The sequence below is a fragment of the Mirounga leonina genome, unplaced genomic scaffold (genome assembly GCF_011800145.1).
Source record: "Mirounga leonina isolate KUSES-001 unplaced genomic scaffold, KU_Mleo_1.0 Mir_170, whole genome shotgun sequence".
In the NCBI taxonomy this organism is placed as follows: domain Eukaryota; kingdom Metazoa; phylum Chordata; class Mammalia; order Carnivora; family Phocidae; genus Mirounga; species Mirounga leonina.
This window is the reverse complement of record NW_023270433.1, coordinates 23,506,744-23,523,987: the sequence shown is the minus strand read 5'-3', so window position 1 is coordinate 23,523,987 and position 17,244 is coordinate 23,506,744. Positions and strand designations below refer to the sequence as shown.

The 17,244-nt window shown below is 41.1% G+C and overlaps 3 protein-coding genes across 6 annotated transcripts in view; 1 reads left to right on the top strand and 2 right to left on the bottom strand.

Moving 5' to 3' along the window:
• ELP1 (elongator complex protein 1) overlaps nucleotides 1-14,359 on the bottom strand; it is a 75,950-nt gene extending 61,591 nt beyond the window's left edge. Inside the window, exons 1-6 of one of the 2 annotated variants that reach the window (XM_035016124.1) lie at nucleotides 13,980-14,359; nucleotides 2,814-2,869; nucleotides 2,012-2,174; nucleotides 957-1,109; nucleotides 640-721; nucleotides 97-177 (exon numbers count right to left, since the gene is read on the bottom strand). In XM_035016124.1, coding sequence (XP_034872015.1) covers nucleotides 97-177; nucleotides 640-721; nucleotides 957-1,109; nucleotides 2,012-2,174; nucleotides 2,814-2,869; nucleotides 13,980-13,991 — 547 coding nt within the window. In that variant the 5' untranslated portion in view covers nucleotides 13,992-14,359. Of the gene's footprint in view, nucleotides 1-96; nucleotides 178-639; nucleotides 722-956; nucleotides 1,110-2,011; nucleotides 2,175-2,813; nucleotides 2,870-6,304; nucleotides 6,613-13,979 lie in introns of those variants that run through there. The other variant, XM_035016123.1, reaches the window with a different exon arrangement.
• On the top strand, nucleotides 6,852-13,471 carry ABITRAM (actin binding transcription modulator). 2 transcript variants are annotated; one of them, XM_035016129.1, is made up of 6 exons: nucleotides 6,852-6,959; nucleotides 8,057-8,108; nucleotides 8,705-8,834; nucleotides 12,047-12,123; nucleotides 12,207-12,276; nucleotides 12,370-13,471. In XM_035016129.1, the coding sequence occupies exons 1-6, from the start codon at nucleotides 6,881-6,883 to the stop codon at nucleotides 12,505-12,507; spliced, it is 546 nt and encodes a 181-aa protein (XP_034872020.1). In that variant the 5' UTR covers nucleotides 6,852-6,880; the 3' UTR covers nucleotides 12,508-13,471. The 2 variants fall into 2 exon arrangements, with proteins under 2 accessions (XP_034872020.1, XP_034872021.1); XM_035016130.1 differs by lacking the exon at nucleotides 12,047-12,123 and having other exon boundaries at nucleotides 6,856-6,959; nucleotides 8,688-8,834.
• Nucleotides 14,360-14,627: 268 nt separating the features above from the next.
• CTNNAL1 (catenin alpha like 1) overlaps nucleotides 14,628-17,244 on the bottom strand; it is a 67,430-nt gene continuing 64,813 nt past the window's right edge. For both annotated transcript variants that reach the window (XM_035016125.1, XM_035016126.1), the window contains exons 16-19: nucleotides 17,142-17,198; nucleotides 16,886-16,999; nucleotides 15,690-15,773; nucleotides 14,628-15,552 (exon numbers count right to left, since the gene is read on the bottom strand). In XM_035016125.1, coding sequence (XP_034872016.1) covers nucleotides 15,487-15,552; nucleotides 15,690-15,773; nucleotides 16,886-16,999; nucleotides 17,142-17,198 — 321 coding nt within the window. In that variant the 3' untranslated portion in view covers nucleotides 14,628-15,486. The remainder of the gene's footprint in view (nucleotides 15,553-15,689; nucleotides 15,774-16,885; nucleotides 17,000-17,141; nucleotides 17,199-17,244) is intronic.

Here is a 17,244-nt window from a genome sequence, read left to right as displayed (position 1 = left end):
AATTCTTTGGGTTTATGATGTGGCTATTAGTGTACAAGAAAATGATCAAACTTGAGAGGAACTTCAGATCACAAAATGTTTCAAAGCTATACTCACTTTCACCAAAATCATCCTGGTGGATCTGCTGTTCCATGATCGGTTCAAAGTCTTTTGTCATCATAATTAGGGTCTGCTGACCTTGGGTGGGCACAAACAAAAACAATTTTGTTTTCATGTAACAAATTTGCCGTTTTGTAAGTATCTACAACACTGGAAGCTACAGAACTGGAGTGGAGGAGTGTAGAGTCAGAATATGGAAGACATAATTCATTCTAAATATTTTGACTCTCATTTGAAAAAAAAAAAAAAAAAAAGCTTTGACCAGATAAGTTACCTAGTGCTTATTCTCAGCCATTTATGTACGTAAAGCTAACATAAAAGTCTACCTAGCCCTCCTCCACTAACTTCAACACTTCACCAAGGTATCTCTTCAAACACATATCTCATCAGGGGTACCAGTTTACAGAAACTCATCTGGAATGAAGAAACTTAAAGGAAAGAAAGTAATTTTTAAGAGCTCATGAGAGTTCCTAGAAGGGTTTTAAGATATTTGGAGTCATGTTTTATAAAAGTCACAGGGAGAGACAGTAACTGGCTTACCTGTAGCAAGAAGCACGAGCTCTTGGTCAGGACTCCAACTCATGACAGAGATACCACTGGCTACACTCCCAACGCATTCCAGCTGCATCAGTGGACAAAAGCGAGTTTTTGAAATACAACTGAAGTACAGGTGAAATACAGCTAAAGCCATGCTGACAACTTTTTGTAAAGAAATACATAATGCAAAGACTCTAATTTGCAAAACGCTTAAATGTAAAATTTACGCATTAGCTCCTGAGTTTTTAAGCTTCTACACAAAACACGCAACTTGTTTGAGGATGCTTGAGAGTTCCTCCTCACTGGACTCCTCCACTTACATGGCATGTGCTGAGACTGCAGAGTATGACATCTCCAGAGGCTGTGGCCACACACACAGACTCCTGATCCAGCAAGTCCTGAATACCAACAATGCAGCCACTTCCATCCTCTGGAAGAAAGCCTTCAGCCACTAAAGAAATCTCATTTTTCACCTTTCACCAAAACAAACACATAAACAAATTAGGCTAATCTATTTGCAAGAACAATTCATAACATGTCCAAAACAAATTAATGGTTCCTTTCTAATATAAAAGCTTTCACTTTTTTTCTAGATTAAAACCCAAACTTTCATTTGAGAATATCGCAACACTACTGTCCTTAATAAAAAAAAAAAAAGTTAATGGGACCTTTTTGCCAAGCAAGCACTAAACAAAAGCAAGAAGAATGGTCTCTTAAAAAAAAGCCCTATAAACATGAAGCTAATAACTATGGTTTTCTAAAATTTCTATAGTATGGGGGAAAAGAACTAAAAATGTAATCACCTAAAATACATTACTAGCAAAATATAATTAAGGGAAGATCTCAGAATCAACTCAAAGATTTTTTAAGTATGTGTATACATACATAACACACATATACATACATATGCATACATACACATATACATAAATATACACACACATATACATACATACACACACACATACATACATACACACACACACACACTCAGGGTCCAGCAGTGAAGATTCTGATTTAGTTGGCATGGGATGGAGGCTGAAACACAATTTTAAAAGGCTCTACAGGCAATTTTCACTTGCATTCCCAGTTGAGATTCACTGTTATTTACATGATGAAAGGGTAAAAAGTAGGGCATCCAAACAAAATATAAAGTCAGAATTTTGCCAACTTACATTTCAAACAGAAGCAGAGTTAAGGGTAGGTTACTATTTAAGTAATGTCTAATATGACCTGATATAAAGCAAAGGGAATGTCCATTTAGGAGAGTATGAATTCAGTAAGATTTAAACTAAAGACAATCTAGGGGAAGCAGGTTTGGAAAAAGATAAGTTGAGGGTCCTGCAAGTGCTTGCATTCTCCATCACTAACTTACTTCTCTTGTGACAGGGTCTACTTCTATCAGTCCATGGTCTGAGCCAATGAGCACTGTCTTCTGTTCAGTTCGGAGAGAGAAGCACTGAGGTTTCCCCAGAGCCTGAATATCCCTGAACTCCAGGGTCCGAAATAACTTAAGATTTCTCATGATGAAACAATTCCTGAAAGAAAAGCACAAATATCCCTTGATGAAGAATTATTCTGAGAGAAAGGAATAGCTTACCAGTGATAAATTGACACTCATAGAAGCAAAATGATTCAGGGGCAGGGATGTGGTAGTTAGAATAACCAAAAAAAGAAAAAGAAAAAGACCTAATCTAAACCCACACAGGGCATGTGGTAGCAACCTCACCAACTCAGAGCATTTATCTATGGTCTACAAACTGAGGTTCTAAAATCTACTTTACGTTCTTACTCTTTGGGAGAGGCAAGATCGTGAACTTCAGAATTTCTTCTTCAAAAAGATTTAACATCAGTTATTCCTCAGAAAAGTTGAAAACATCAAAATAAATAGGAAAACATTTTATTTTTGCATATAAGAATATCTTTATAACCTGATTTATAAAAATCATATAAAAAATCCATATATATATACACACACAGTCAGTTGAAGAAAATCTAGAATAAAATAGCTTCAATATCACCAGATAAATTTATTTGTAAACTGGCTTTATGTTTATGTATTCATTTTAAAAATAAATACTGAAATTAAAGATAGAAATAAAAGTATTTACCAATCTCAGGGAGGAAAAAAAAGACACTATGAAATTATAGCAGTTTACTTCAAAGTGATGACCAACCTCTGAGGAGCTTGATGACTTGATATAACTACTTCACGTAATTCGGCTCTCCTGGCCTGGTTTTTACCAGTGAAATAGAAAAGGTGAAAAAGGATGATAAATAGGAAATCTACTTTGGTCTGGCCAAATCAGACTTGCTTTAATGCATAACGTTAGCTAAGAGAAAAAAAAATGAATGTTAACGTCCTGGATATTTATACTCAGACCCCATTCAAGTTTATAAAGTTTATAATTAGAAGTCCCTAACTTATGATAGGGGTGGCAAATATATAGAACACAATGGCCTTATTATCACCCTCATCCAAGGTGAATTCTCTCACCTTGCATTTCATACATATGACAATGTAAGAATAAAAGGAGTTAATCCTTATCCTACCGCTGCACGTAATGGTTAAGTGTAATATAAAAATACAACATGTAATGTGGGTTAAGAGGAAGGCAAGACCATACATGGTGAGAGTGAGGAAGAAAATCAAGGCCAACATGGTTTTGTAAGCTTTGGTGACATTCATATTCAAGAACTTCTGGAAACTATCTGAACCTATATTACACCATGCAGGTTTTTAGAATTAGATCTAGAAAACTTTTTTTAAAATTTTTTATTGTTATGTTAATCACCATACATTACATCATTAGTTTTAGATGAAGTGTTCCATGATTCATTGTTTGTGCATAACACCCAGTGCTCCATGCAGAACGTGCCCTCCTCAATACCCACCACCAGGCTACCCCATCCTCCCACCCCCCTCCCCTCTAGAACCCCCAGTTTGTTTCTCAGAGTCCATCGTCTTTCATGGTTCGTCTACCCCTCCGATATCCCCCCCTTCATTCTTCCCCTCCTGCTACCTTCTTTTTTTTTTTTCTTAACATATATTGCATTATTTGTTTCAGAGGTACAGATCTGAGATTCAACAGTCTTGCACAATTCACAGCGCTTACCAGAGCACATACCCTCCCCAGTGTCTATCACCCAGTCACCCCCTCCCTCCCACCCCACCCCCCACTCCAGCAACCCTCAGTTTGTTTCCTGAGATTAACAATTCCTCCTATCAGTGAGGTCATATGATACATGTCTTTCTCTGTTTGACTTATTTCACTCAGCATAATACCCTCCAGTTCCATCCACGTCGTTGCAAATGGCAAGATCTCATTCCTTTTGATGACTGCATAATATTCCATTGTATATATATACCACATCTGTCCAGTATCCATTCATCTGTCGATGGACATCTTGGCTCTTTCCACAGTTTGGCTATTGTGGACACTGCTGCTATAAACATCGGGGTGCACGTACCCCTTCGGATCCCTACATTTGTATCTTTGGGGTAAACACCCAGAAGTGCAATTACTGGATCGTATGGTAGCTCTATTTTCAACTTTTTGAGGAACCTCCATACTGTGCAGAAAACGGGTTTTTTAAAAAATATAAAAATCACTTATCTTTCATCTTTAAACATACAGATGACCAGTGACACAGATCTGAAAGGATGGGTAGATTCGAGATGAGAGACTGTCTGGCTAGAGGGGAGTAAGCAAGTAATAGAGGAGCAAGAAAAGAGGACAGACAGGCAACTGGGGTCCAATGTGTAGAGTCTCCTGTCTTCCATGCTAGTTTATCTAATAATAATCATACTGTTACTGTTGCCATTATCAGATCATCAAAATGTCTTCATATTCCTCCCTGTAAACTTGGATTCCATTAACCAACAACCTGTGGAGCCCTGGGGTCCAAGGACCCCAGGATAAGAATTTGGAGGATAAAGACAAGGAGCTGAGGACTCTCTGGCTGCGCCAGTCATTGTCATCCCAGCAATGGGCCTCCACTCTTGAAGGGGCCCTTGGTCTCAGTCCCTAGCACTCCCAGGACCAACCTCATCAACCCCACCCCAACAGATATTAGCACTAACCAGGCAGTCTCTCTCCAGACACTGAAATCCAGAACGCAGGACTCCTCCTCTGAATTCCAGAGTCCTCAACATCAGAAGTCTGAGTCCCAGCTCTAATAGTACCTCTCCTCCAAGATTAGGTCATGATAACTCCATCTTCCCCTGTTTTGAACCCAAGCCCTAAGCTAAGTGTTGTAGCTACTTCCATCAGTTTACCTTTTACTTCACTGCTCCCTTTTGCTTTTATCCTTCTAATAGCTACTTAACCAATTCTTCATATTAAATTCTGTTGAAATTTTGTATGGTTTCTACTTTCCTGATTGGACCCTGACTGACCAACACAGCAAACAATGGGTGTTTTCAAGTCACAGAGCTTCCAAAATCACTGACAAAGGTGAGCTCATCATTCATCTCCCCCATCCCAACCATTCCAAGCTCAAAAGGAACTTCTCTAACTTTTCACACCCATCATCCTTATTCCCATTTCTCAAAAGTGTCCCCACTCCTTTTCAAGGCTAGGCAAGTAGTATCCTCCATGCTCCCCCAGGACCTCAACTTACTAGTACCCTTTCTATTACATCTGCAATCCCCAACTCTCTCACCCTCGATTACACTTTTCCCAGCCCTTAACTGTGCTAAAGATCTCTTCATACCACAGATCAAGTCTGTATCTTCTCTGAAATTTCTGGCAATTCCTCCACCCTCGCTCCTCCATCCTTTTGCCTCTTGGCTAATTACCATGCCCATGACTACCAGTATCAGAGAACTCACTGATACGCTGATTAGATCTACATGTCTAGCCCAGACCCTCCCCAAAGTGAACAATAAACCCACAGTTTCAACTTCCTGCTGTTATCACAAGAATGTCTCACAAGCACATCAAATACAACCTGGAAAACGAAGTATTGCTATTCTCCTATTCAAATGAGTTTCTATTTGAGGACATGGCATTTCTTCTACTCTCTCTGCCCTCCCCCCTGCCCCAAGCTGAAAACGGTCTTTCCCTTCTTTTTGCTCACATTTCATATTAAACTATTCATTTACTGGTTAGTTCCATCGCTTTGTGAATCCTTTACATAGTGTGAAATCCATCATACGACCCGGTTTATGGCCCACATGAAACATCTAAGCACTTGGTAAGTGCAAGGATCTGAAGACAAGAGAGGACTCTGTCACTGCCTACACGGAGGTCACAGCTTAAAGGGAGAGAGAGCCATATAATATGCACTGGATGGAGAAGTACAGGACGCAGCTCCACGAAAAAGTCGTAGATGCGAGAAGCAGCGCCAAACACTCATCCAATCCACTAACAGCGGTCGCACATTAACTGGTTCGGCGGTACTGTCCACTCCTGCAAAGAATTCAGAAGCTGGGTAAATGTGCAGCCGGAGGAGCAACACATCGTCCCCGGAATGCAGCGCAGTGCCCCCGGATGGAGCAGGTGGCATGTCTGCAGAAAAAGAACTCAAGGCTCAAGGACAGAGGTAGTCACGCCGCACTCCACTCCCGAGCCTTCTGCAGCAGGCAAAGGGTGCACGCTCCAGGGTCCCCTTAGGACATCCCGAGGACACGCCCGATTCCGTGCCCTCCACCCCGAACGCTCACCTGCGACGAGCTCCGAGGACCCGCAAACAGCGGTGCGTCCACCCTCTCTTCACCGGCCACGCACAGCTGGCCTTCCAGGGCCCGCGCGAAGCTGCACACACACACCTCTCCGTCCGCGACTCTCCAGCTTCCGGGACGCGCACGGGGCTGCCCGGCAGCTCGACCACGGGGAGTAATGGCTAAAGGTGGGCGGAGGGTCGACCCGTGAGACAGCGAAGAGCGAGCGAAGCAGGCGGGACACGCGCCCAGCGGCGAGGGAGTGACGTCACGAGGCGGCGGGGGCGTGGCCGGCCTTCTCCAAAGCCCCGGCTAGCTAGAGGTGGGGAGCGGCGCTGCCCCTCCGTCCCTGTCCCCCCACCCTCCCGCCCAGGCTATGGTATTCGATCCCCGCTTTGACGTCGGACTCCAAAACAGTGCTAAGAAACTCCGGCGGCGGAGTTGGCTGGGCCAGGGAGCAACGCGCGTGCGCACGCCGCGGGCCGCAGGCCGCGCGCCGGAAGTACGCCCTCCTCCAGGGCCTGCTCGGAGGAAGTGCTCGGGTCTCGTAGGGCGGGGGTGGTGGCGCCCCTGGTCGCCATGGCCACAGAGCCCGCGGCCGCCGAATCGACTGTTCCGTCGCTCGTGGATCGTTACTTCACTCGCTGGTACAAAGCCGGTAAGTGGAGAATGGTGTCGGCTTCTGTTCGGCCGCATTTGCCTGATGCTGTAGGGACGGTGGTGACAGGTCATGAGACACGCGCGTTTTCCCCGTCGCTTCCTCCCCATAGTAGAAGGAACTGGATCTCCGTTCCTTTCTAGGCGGAAGGAATGGCAGTCGCAAAGCCGTGGAGGGCTGCAGTACATGCGGGCGCACTTAGGGGCTGGCGTCGCGGTGCGAGTTGAAGGGTGGGTCGCTTGCGGGAAGATAGTCTAAGGTGAGGCACCACCCCTAGGGAAGGTGGATTGCAATCGCCCTGAATGCCTGCAAGGATTTGACTGGCTCAGTCCTACAGCAGTGGCGATACGTACAAAGATTTAAATGATCAGGTCGAAACTACGGTAGAGGCAGGGACGGAGAGGAGAACTGGGTTAGAATGGAGGCATTCAGAAAGCAAAATCTAACAGTTTTACTGAAAGTTGCTGGTGTCATATACTTGTCACTTGAAGTAGATATCGTGTTGTCCTGCTTTGTGTACCCAGTAAAAATCAGTGGTGGGAGCATCGTTGAGGACCCTTCTCTAACCCCTACTTGCTCCCTTTCATTCAGGGATAATAGGTGTACTTATTTTTTTAAATATTATGGCATACAATTTTTTAGCCAAATTTAGGGTGACCCGGTTTATCCAAAACTGAGGGGTTTCCCAGAATCTGAGACTTTCAGAGCTAACATCTAGACAGTCCTGGGTAAACCAGAAGAGTTGGTCACTCTAAAATTGACCGATAAAACATATGGTACTATATTATATAAAGAATGCATTGCTAATGGCAATTTTTCTAATAGAAATAATGAATGTACTCATTTTAAAGTGAGGATAAAGCAAGATGGAGCAAAGAGTTAATAATCATTTAATATTGAATGAATGATTCCATCTGGGCCAGATCTCTTTAAATACTTTACAGGAAGCCTTTATGTGTATCTTTTTAAGTAATGAAGGGATACCAGTGATTAGTGTGTATTCAGTCTTCATAATTATCTCTACAAACCAAAGAAAAATACCACACAGTGGCAGTAAATACTGACCCAACAACCAACAGACTCATTCATCCTTCTAGATGTCAAAGGCAAACCCTGTGAGGACCACTGTATACTACAGCACTCCAACCGGTAAGCAAATTGGGAATTTTACATTATTAAAAAAAAGTTTCTGGTATTGTAGCCTGGTATGGTCTTGGAATAAACAAATATTCATTAAATGATTATCTTCCACTGTGTTGAAATGGCATTTATTAGAGGAGTCTGGCTGACAAGAATGAGCCTTTCAGTGCATACTCCAAATAAACTTGATTACCCAAACATCCAGATGGAGGACCACACCCTCAGCCAGCCACCGTGTGAAATAACCAGCCTGTGCCTAACAGTGAATTGCCGGGGCTCACAGAAAGGACTAGGGTAGATGCACAGGTAGTATCCTACACATACAGGGATGCCTTACTTTTCTCTCTTCTACCTCAGTTCTACCTAAAGACTTCTAGTACTCTTCCTTTTTCTGGGAAGGATATTCAGTTTCATTTTCTCCTCTTCTATTACTGCATTCCCTTCTACAGTTAAGCTCCAGCAGTAGCCAGAGGAAAATGCGGGGAAATGATAGTTTGACTCAACAAATGTCAGTTCATATATTTTTGTGTCAGTAGGAGTACTGTGTGGTATGAGGAAGAATTATACCAACCAATAACACAGCATCAAATTTTTGCTCCTTATAGAATATGTGTCATCACATTGGCAGAATCTCATCCAGTTCTTCAAAATGGAAGAACAATTAAAAACATCTCCTATCAAATCAGTACCAACTGTAGCAGACTTCAGAACAAGGTCTCTGGGAAATTTAAGCGGGTATGTTCCTGTCATTCTCTACTTAAATCTTCAATGTCTTAGTAATGATAAATCTAGTCAGTCTTAGAATCCAGTGATATATGCTCAGCATACTCCCCTGACAGTCTGATATGCCTGTTTTTTATTTTTTTATTTTTATTTTTTTTAAAGATTTTATTTATTTATTTGAGAGAGAGAATGAGAGACAGAGAGCACGAGAGGGAAGAGGGTCAGAGGGAGAAGCAGACCCCCCGCTAAGCAGGGAGCCCGATGTGGGACTCGATCCCGGGACTCCAGGATCATGACCTGAGCCGAAGGCAGTCGCTTAACCGACTGAGCCACCCAGGCACCCTGATATGCCTATTTTAAATATATATATATATATTTATTTATTTATTTATTATTTATTTTAGAGAGAAAGCACAAGCAGGAGGGGCAGAGGGAGAGAGACAAAATCTCAGGCAGACTATGTGCTGAGCGCAGAGCGTGACAGGGCTTGATATCATTACCCTGAGCAGAAACCAAGAGTCGGACACTTAACTGATTGTGTCACCCAGGCGCCCGTGATGTGCTGATTTTAAGACTACTTTAACCCTAGGGGCACGTGGGTGGCTCAGTCGGTTAAGCGTCTGTCTTGGGTTCACGTCATGATCCTGGGGTCCTGGGATCGAGCCCCATGTGGGGTTCCCAGCTCAGCAGGGAACCTGCTTCTCCCTCTCCCCCCTGCTCGCATTCTCTTTCAATAAATAAATCTTTAACAACAACAAAAAAGAATACTTTAACCTCAAAGAAATTCTTAGACCAAAAAATAAGATTATTTCAGGAGGTATAGGATTTGTCATATTTTTAGTTCTGTACCACCATTCCTATCATTCCCAGGGTGGAGAATGGGGAAGGCAGGCCTTTGAAAGGACAACTTTTATACCAATATAACAAGATATTTTGTCTCTTCTAGTTTTATTAAGCCAGTATCCTGAGTTCTATAAAATTTAAGTGACCAACTCTTCTTTACCATGTACTTTCAGATGTAAATTAAAAAAAAAAAATACATCCTCAGGTAGTGAAAAAAAATCAGTCTGAAAAAAATACAGTATTTGCTCCTTAGCATTTTCCATTCTTTAATCATTGCCAATTTAATACATATCTAGCCACCCCCTGTACCTCCACACAATGCTGGGTTGTACAGGATATTATCTCTACCCTCTACAACTTCAGGCAGGATGACACATTTTATTAGAGTATCACACCAAGGACAATTCAGTAACACTGAAGTATCCCGACATATGCACTTGGATAAGAAGGTTTCAGTGGATGATTCAGGTCCTTCATTTTCTGACTTGATACTAAGAGTTTCTGCTAATTACCCTCACTGTTGTAGGAGACCCTTGTTTATACTCCCCTTTGTAGGTTTGAAATTTTTCCTTGCTCAGGAAACACATGGACTTAGAAAAGCATGAACCTTTCTTAAAAGGTAAAGTCTTCCGGTGATGGGTATTAAGGAGGGCACGTACTGCATGGAGCACTGGGTGTTATACGAAAACAATGGATCGTGGATCACCACATCAAAAACCAGTGATGTATTGTATGGTGACTAATGTAACACAATAAAATTTAAAAAAAAATTTAAAAAGGTAAAGTCTATAGGGACACCTGGGTGCCTCAGTCGGTTGAGCATCCAACTCTTGATTTTGGCTTGGGTCATAATCTCAGTGTTGTGGGATCGAGCCCTGCGTTGGGCTAGAGCTGAGCATGGAGCCTGCTTGAGATCATCTCTCTCTGCCCCTCCCCTCCAGTCCCCCCCACCTCCAGCTTCTTAAAAGAAAAAAAAGATAAAGTCTACAAATTACAAGTATAACAGTGTTTTGTGAAGTTCCTGTGATAAATCTTTGTCCAAAATAGTAACACTATTGTTACTATTGAAGAACAGAGGAGAACCTGCATATGGAACCCCACTACAGATAAGTTTTGATTCTCAGCATTGCCAATCATTTATTCTCCCAAGGGAGGTGATAAAAAAGGGTCAAAACACTTATGCTCTTTTAACATAAACCCAGTGATAGACACACCCTTTGGGACAAATCCCCAGCCCCTCCTCCCAAAAGTGAGGAGTCACACTCAGAAGTATTTTGAAATAAAGTACCCATATGCAGACGATTGAAGCCAATGTGGTAGCATCTGTAAGCTGTCTAATGTTTTGAGTGGGGGGCACCTGGGTGGTCAGGTGGCATCTGACTCTTGGTTTCAGCTCAGGTCATAATTTCAGGGTCCTGGGATCAGGCCCCATGTCTGGTTTTGCGCAGAGCTTGAAGTCTGCTTTTCCCTCTCCCTCCTCCCACTCTGCTAGTCTCCCCACCCCACCCCACTCACAAGTTCTTTCTCTCTCTCAAATGGATAAATCTTTTTAAAAAAAGAGAAAAAATAATGTTTTGAGTGGTAAAGAGTCATAGAGAATAGCATCTTGACCTCAAATACCCATGTTAACTATAGGAAAAGTCTCTGGGAAAATGAGCAACATAGACAGGCGTGCATCAGTTTCCCATGAGCTTCCTTGTAGATATTTGTCAGAACCTCACCAGATACATCGATGTGGAGTACGTGAAACAACCATGTCATAGCATTCAAACAGATGAATGTTAAAATATAGTATTTGCTTCTGGATTATAAGGATAATGGGTAAACTATTCTTGTTTGCTATTTAAAACTTTTCTGTATTTTCCCAATTTTCCTCAAAGTGCATTCTTTTTAATTAGAAAAATATCACTGCTTCAAAAAGTGTTAGTGACTGACCCTAATAAAGAAGTTCCTTTATCTAGTAAGTTCTAATATAAAAATAAGTTAGGAATCTTAATGAAAGTAACTGTATAATATTGCTGTCATACTCTGTCATGTTGAATTTTGTATTATTGCTTATTGATGGATTTTCCTACACTTTGGAAATCTTCATGTCTGGCCATATGTAGCTTTCTCATTAAAGTTGATAAAATATATTCTTCATCTTTAATTAAACTACCTGTTACGTATCTTAGTCTGCTCTTTCCCCTAGAGCCTCTGATGGTACCTGGCCCATAGTAGGCGCTTACATAAGTGTTTGAATAAATGGTTTTTCAGTACTTAAGTCATTTTTATCTAAAATACTAGTTCCAGGAATATATTCTCTTATCACAATGAGGAGTGCCTCTCAAAGGAAAGTGAACATATACATCACTTAATTACTTCTTCCCTTTTATTATCAGGGGGCACAGTTTCTAACAGAGCTTGCACCTCTGTGTAAGATTTACTGCTCAGATGGAGAAGAATATACTGTATCTAGGTGAGATACTTTTTAACCACAATTTAGGAGAAACAAAGGAGATAGTATTTTTCTTCAAAACAACTTCTTTTTTTTTAAAACAGCTGTGTTAGAGGACGGCTGATGGAAGTGAATGAAAACATTCTCCATAAGCCATCTATTCTTCAAGAGAAGGTAAAGGAGGCAGAAAAAAGTATGATCCAATCCACATACTTTTTATCTGATTTTACACATTTGACAGTACTAAATATTCTCTTTCCTTCCTAGCCATCCACTGAAGGCTACATTGCAGTTGTGTTGCCCAAATTTGAAGAAAGTAAAAGCATAACAGAAGGCTTACTGACACAGAAACAGTATGAAGAAGTCGTGGTGAAGCGCATGAATGCCACAACAGCTACGTCATGAGGACTGAGATGGGTAACGAATACCACGGCGTGCTTACCCCTCCCCAGCCGACGCGACGCGTGCGCTAAAGAAGAACCAGCATGTGTGACGCATGCTTCACACCCAGCCATCCGCAGAGAGGCCTGATCTTCACACTTAACCTAGTTTCCCCTCTTCATCTTGCATAACAAGCCTTGGTTCCTATTTTGTCCTCAGCCTCCCAGATCTGCCCTGCCCATGTACCCACTCTGTTCTTTTACCTTTCTTAACAACTGGCAAACAAAGGATGTTTTTCTGATTAAAAACAAAGCACTTTGAGGAAAATTTGGACAAGACAGATAAGTTTTAAGTAGCAAAGTAAAAATAATTTACCCATGATCTTGTAACCCACTGGTAAATACTACATTTTGACATGCTTCGGTTTGAATGTTATGGCATGGTTATTGTTTTTGCCTCAATTTTCCCTCAGTTTGAAGTTAAAAAAAAAAAACAGGCCTTTTTTACCCAATCTGCTTCCAAGTGACATTATCAAAAAGGCTGGTGTCGCCTCTTCAGCCCCAACTCTTCTCTCCCCTTAGGTCAGGGGAGAGGCAGAGTATACTTGGCCACTCCTTATGTGGCTCAGATGGCCTTCCTCTCTGAAACAAAGTCCAGTGTAACACTGTGGCTTCTTAAATGAGGGATACAGGAAAAGGCTTTGAAAACTACAAAGGGCTTTCCCAACATGGAAGTATTCTAATGCAGCGTAAAGCTGCTTATTACAATACGTACAGTGTAGTCGCTCAGTCTCACACTCTAGCTATGGGGTAGCCAGCCAAGAAGTTACTGAGAAGTTGCCATAATCCAAAGACACAGATACCTCTGAATGGAACAAAAACTTGATCATCATCTAAACTGAAAAGGGAACTGATTTATGATTTAAGATTGTCTACTCATTTACAATGAATTTCAAATAAAAGGACTTTTTAAATTGTCATTTTTTTAAGGCTGCAGCACGTGTACATTTAAATATCTCTGTAGGGGCGCCTGGGTGGCTCAGTCGTTAAGTGTCTGCCTTTGGCTCAGGTCATGATCCCAGGGTGCTGGGATCGAGTTCCACATCGGGCTCCCTGCTCAGCGGGGAAGTCTGCTTCTCCCTCTCTCTCTGCCTGCCATTCTGCCTACTTGTGCTCTCTCTCTCAAGTCAAATAAATAAAATCTTTAATAAATAAATAAATAAATAAATAAATAAATATCTCTGTAAACAAAACAAGATGTAATTTAATACAGAAGAAATCACTTTACTTTTAAATGCCTTTGGTTCTCTTTCCTCTTATGCTGTTGAAGTCATAAGTCATCCCTTCCCCACCCCCAATTACACCTAAATAAGAGAATTTTCTCATTTCAGGTATGTAAAACTATTTTGTAAATAAAATCTAAAAGTTATTTTTGATTGACAAGAAAAACTTCTTGTAACTTGAGTGCCAGCATGACAGTCCCTTAAATATACTCACCAGACATGACATAGGTAATAACTCTACAAACACCTACAATGACGGTGCTATGAACTGGAATTGTAAGCACAAACCAGCAGATCCCCATTTTGTGTAGCATAATGATTCCTGAAGACATCAGAAAACAAAGATACTAAAGATAGTAAAAGAAATACATATTTTACATGTCACATTACCTCACATTGTTCTCCCATTATTTCTAATGTAATTTTAAGGAATATTTTGGTTTCAAGGAATAAAAATCATGCTTGATAATTTTTATAGAAGAAATATAAAGGTCATTAAGCCAAGTGTATCCCATTTTCTCCTGAAGGCTTATGGTAAGTTCAAGTTTCCTTCAATAAAATACTGACTAGGTATTTGGTAGTACTGTGGTTCTTCAGGATCTTGTGAATATTGATTGTGATAGCTGACCCAGATACCAATCATCAAAAAGCTTATATAACTACTGCCATTTGGCAAGTGACATTTTCTATCAGATTTCAAAATGAATTTCACAGTATTGGGATACAAGCACTAGCAAGAGTTCTAAGGACTGAACATATAAACCAGATCCTTCAATCAAAGCCCCAGCCCAAACAAAAAGAAGAAAAGCTTTAAGCCCTAAAATTAAAATGTTTTATAACGAACATTCCAAAGGCACATATACAAGATGCACAATTATTCAGAATTTATTTTAAACATCTTCGTTCCATTGTTCTCTGTCTCGTATCTTCCATTCCATCAGTCAGTATAAAGGGTGGTTCAGAGACTATTTTTTTACACAGGTAAGACAGGCTTAGGGTTCCAGCTAATATTTAAGGCAGACAGACCAGCCAGCTATGGTAGGAGAAGTGTAAGCCATCTCCTAGCGAGTTCCTGGAGGATTCTGTGGAGTGAGCTCCATGACCCTGCCTTTGGGAATGGGGAGGGGGTGGCGCGGGGAGATGTGCAGCACAGCAGAGAGCCTATGCTCTGGGATGCTTGTTAGAGAACAAACGTGTGCTCCTAACATGGGTGATCTGTGACAGGACAGCGAAGAGGCCAGTCACAATTGTGGACAGAGGGACTGAAGAAAAGTCCACAGATTTAAGGAAACCCCTGTGTTCACCCAGACAACTATGTATTTCCTGCTGAAAATTAGTGTTCTAGATGATAAGCTTAAATAAAAACAGAAAAGAGGAATTTAAGGTATTTTATGCCAAAGGTGAGCACATATTCAAAATAGCTTCTTTGGATTAAACTGTCATTAAGACAGTTGAGATATTTGGTTTGACTTTCAACAACATTATCAATGGCAATGTCCCATTGTAAATTCACACTGCAATTAGGAATGTAGCAACTACCGTGGCATTTATTAGCTGTTAAAAAGCATCACAATCAGTTTCATGATCAGAAAATAAAGCAAGATTTCATAATTGTTTTTTTTATAAAACTGTTGAATTTCTGAAAATATAAAGGATCATTTGCTTTCTAAAAATATCAGCTTTGCCGCATGCTGTTCGAGAGATCTGACCCCAAAAGCTTCTCAAGTTTTACCATCCACGGAGTCTTTATTTGTAACTGAGACCCATCTGTTATTTTCCATCTGAAGCTGGAAAGAGTTAAGACAATTAGTTTCTACTTTACTTTCAAAATAAAAATTGCAAAATTAAATAGTAGCTATTTCTTTTGCATTTTTCTGGAAACTAGTTTTTAAAATGTGATTTTCAGACAGAAAACCCATCTTACCTTCTTTAGCAGTTTATAACAAAGTGAGAGAAGTTGGACCAAAATAGCCATCATGGATCTTGTCTTTGTAATACACTTATCAACCTATAATGACAGAAAGCAAGCAAATAAAATTCTACAAAGGGTACTTCAAAAGACTGTATTATTAATTACATTTTAACCTGATAAAATTTCTTCATTGTAGAAATTTAAAGGATCTCAAAAGGCATATGGATTAGGGCACATGAGCAGACTTGAGGCCCCAGAACACAAGTGCAGGGCCTGCTGCCCAGGTCTCCTGCCCACTTCACGGAACCCCAGGAAGAATGGATGGAAAATCAACCTGTTCTATTTTGAGCTGTTTAGGCACTTCTTAAAACACTCCAAAGTGCAGCAGTGAACCCCCTACTTTGCAACTTCTGGCACTCTGCTTTGCAGGCATAAGCTAAATTCCCTAAGACAAACAACGGGAGCCCCTACTCTGAGGGATTTGTGCCCTAGTTAGACATGTGACAACCTCAGGATTTAAGGGTAGCTGCTCAGCGTGGTGGAATTAATCATGTCCAAAAAGCTGATTTATGGAATGCCTGGGTGGCTCAGTCGTTAAGAGTCTGCCTTCGGCAAAAAAAAAAAAAGGGGGGGGGGCACCTGGGTGGCTCAGTTGTTAAGCGTCTGCCTTCGGCTCAGGTCATGATCCCAGGGTCCTGGGATCGAGCCCTGCATCGGGCTTCCTGCTCTGCGGGAAGCCTGCTTCTCCCTCTCCCACTCCCCCTGCTTGTGTTCCTGCTCTCGCTGTCTCTCTCTCTGTCAAATAAATAAATAAAATCTTTAAAAAAAAAAAAAAAAAAGAAAAGAAAGTTGATTTATCTGGTGAACCTACTGCTCCCTGGGGTCAGTTACAACTACAGATGATAAATGATTCTTGCAATCGAGGCATGAAAAATGGAAGCAAATTGCCTGTCTGTGGGTAAGAGCACTCTGAGGAAAAATGGGCTAGAAGTACACCTGATAAATGTGAAAGTTTCTCAAGTGTCTCCCGAGTAACGCTTTTTTTACCTTTTTACCTTTAGAAACACTTGATTTTGCAAAGGTGTCTTAGTTACTGTTTGGGGCTGGTGGCATAAAGGAATCAGCTTGTTTATTTCCAGGAGAAGCATAAGCTTGTCATCATCTTTCAGCTGAAATATAATTTAGGAAGTTATAACAACTCCTTTTACCTTTAGAAACACTTGATTTTGCAAAGGTGTCTTAGTTACTGTTTGGAGCTGGTGGCATAAAGGAATCAGCTTGTTTATTTCCAGGAGAAGCATAAGCTTGTCATCATCTTTCAGCTGAAATATAATTTAGGAAGTTATAACAACTCCAACAAACACCATCTTTTAAACCTTAAATACCCTTACACCTTAATAATATACCCCCCAAGTGGGTATTCGTGACATCACCATCAAGACCAAGCAGGCAGACTTGCATTACCTGTTTTGAGAAAACTTGTACACTTGAAGTAAGCTTTAAGCCCTCTTCAGCAAAAACCTAGTGGAAAAGAAAAGTATCACTACTTAGATGTATATCTTACAGA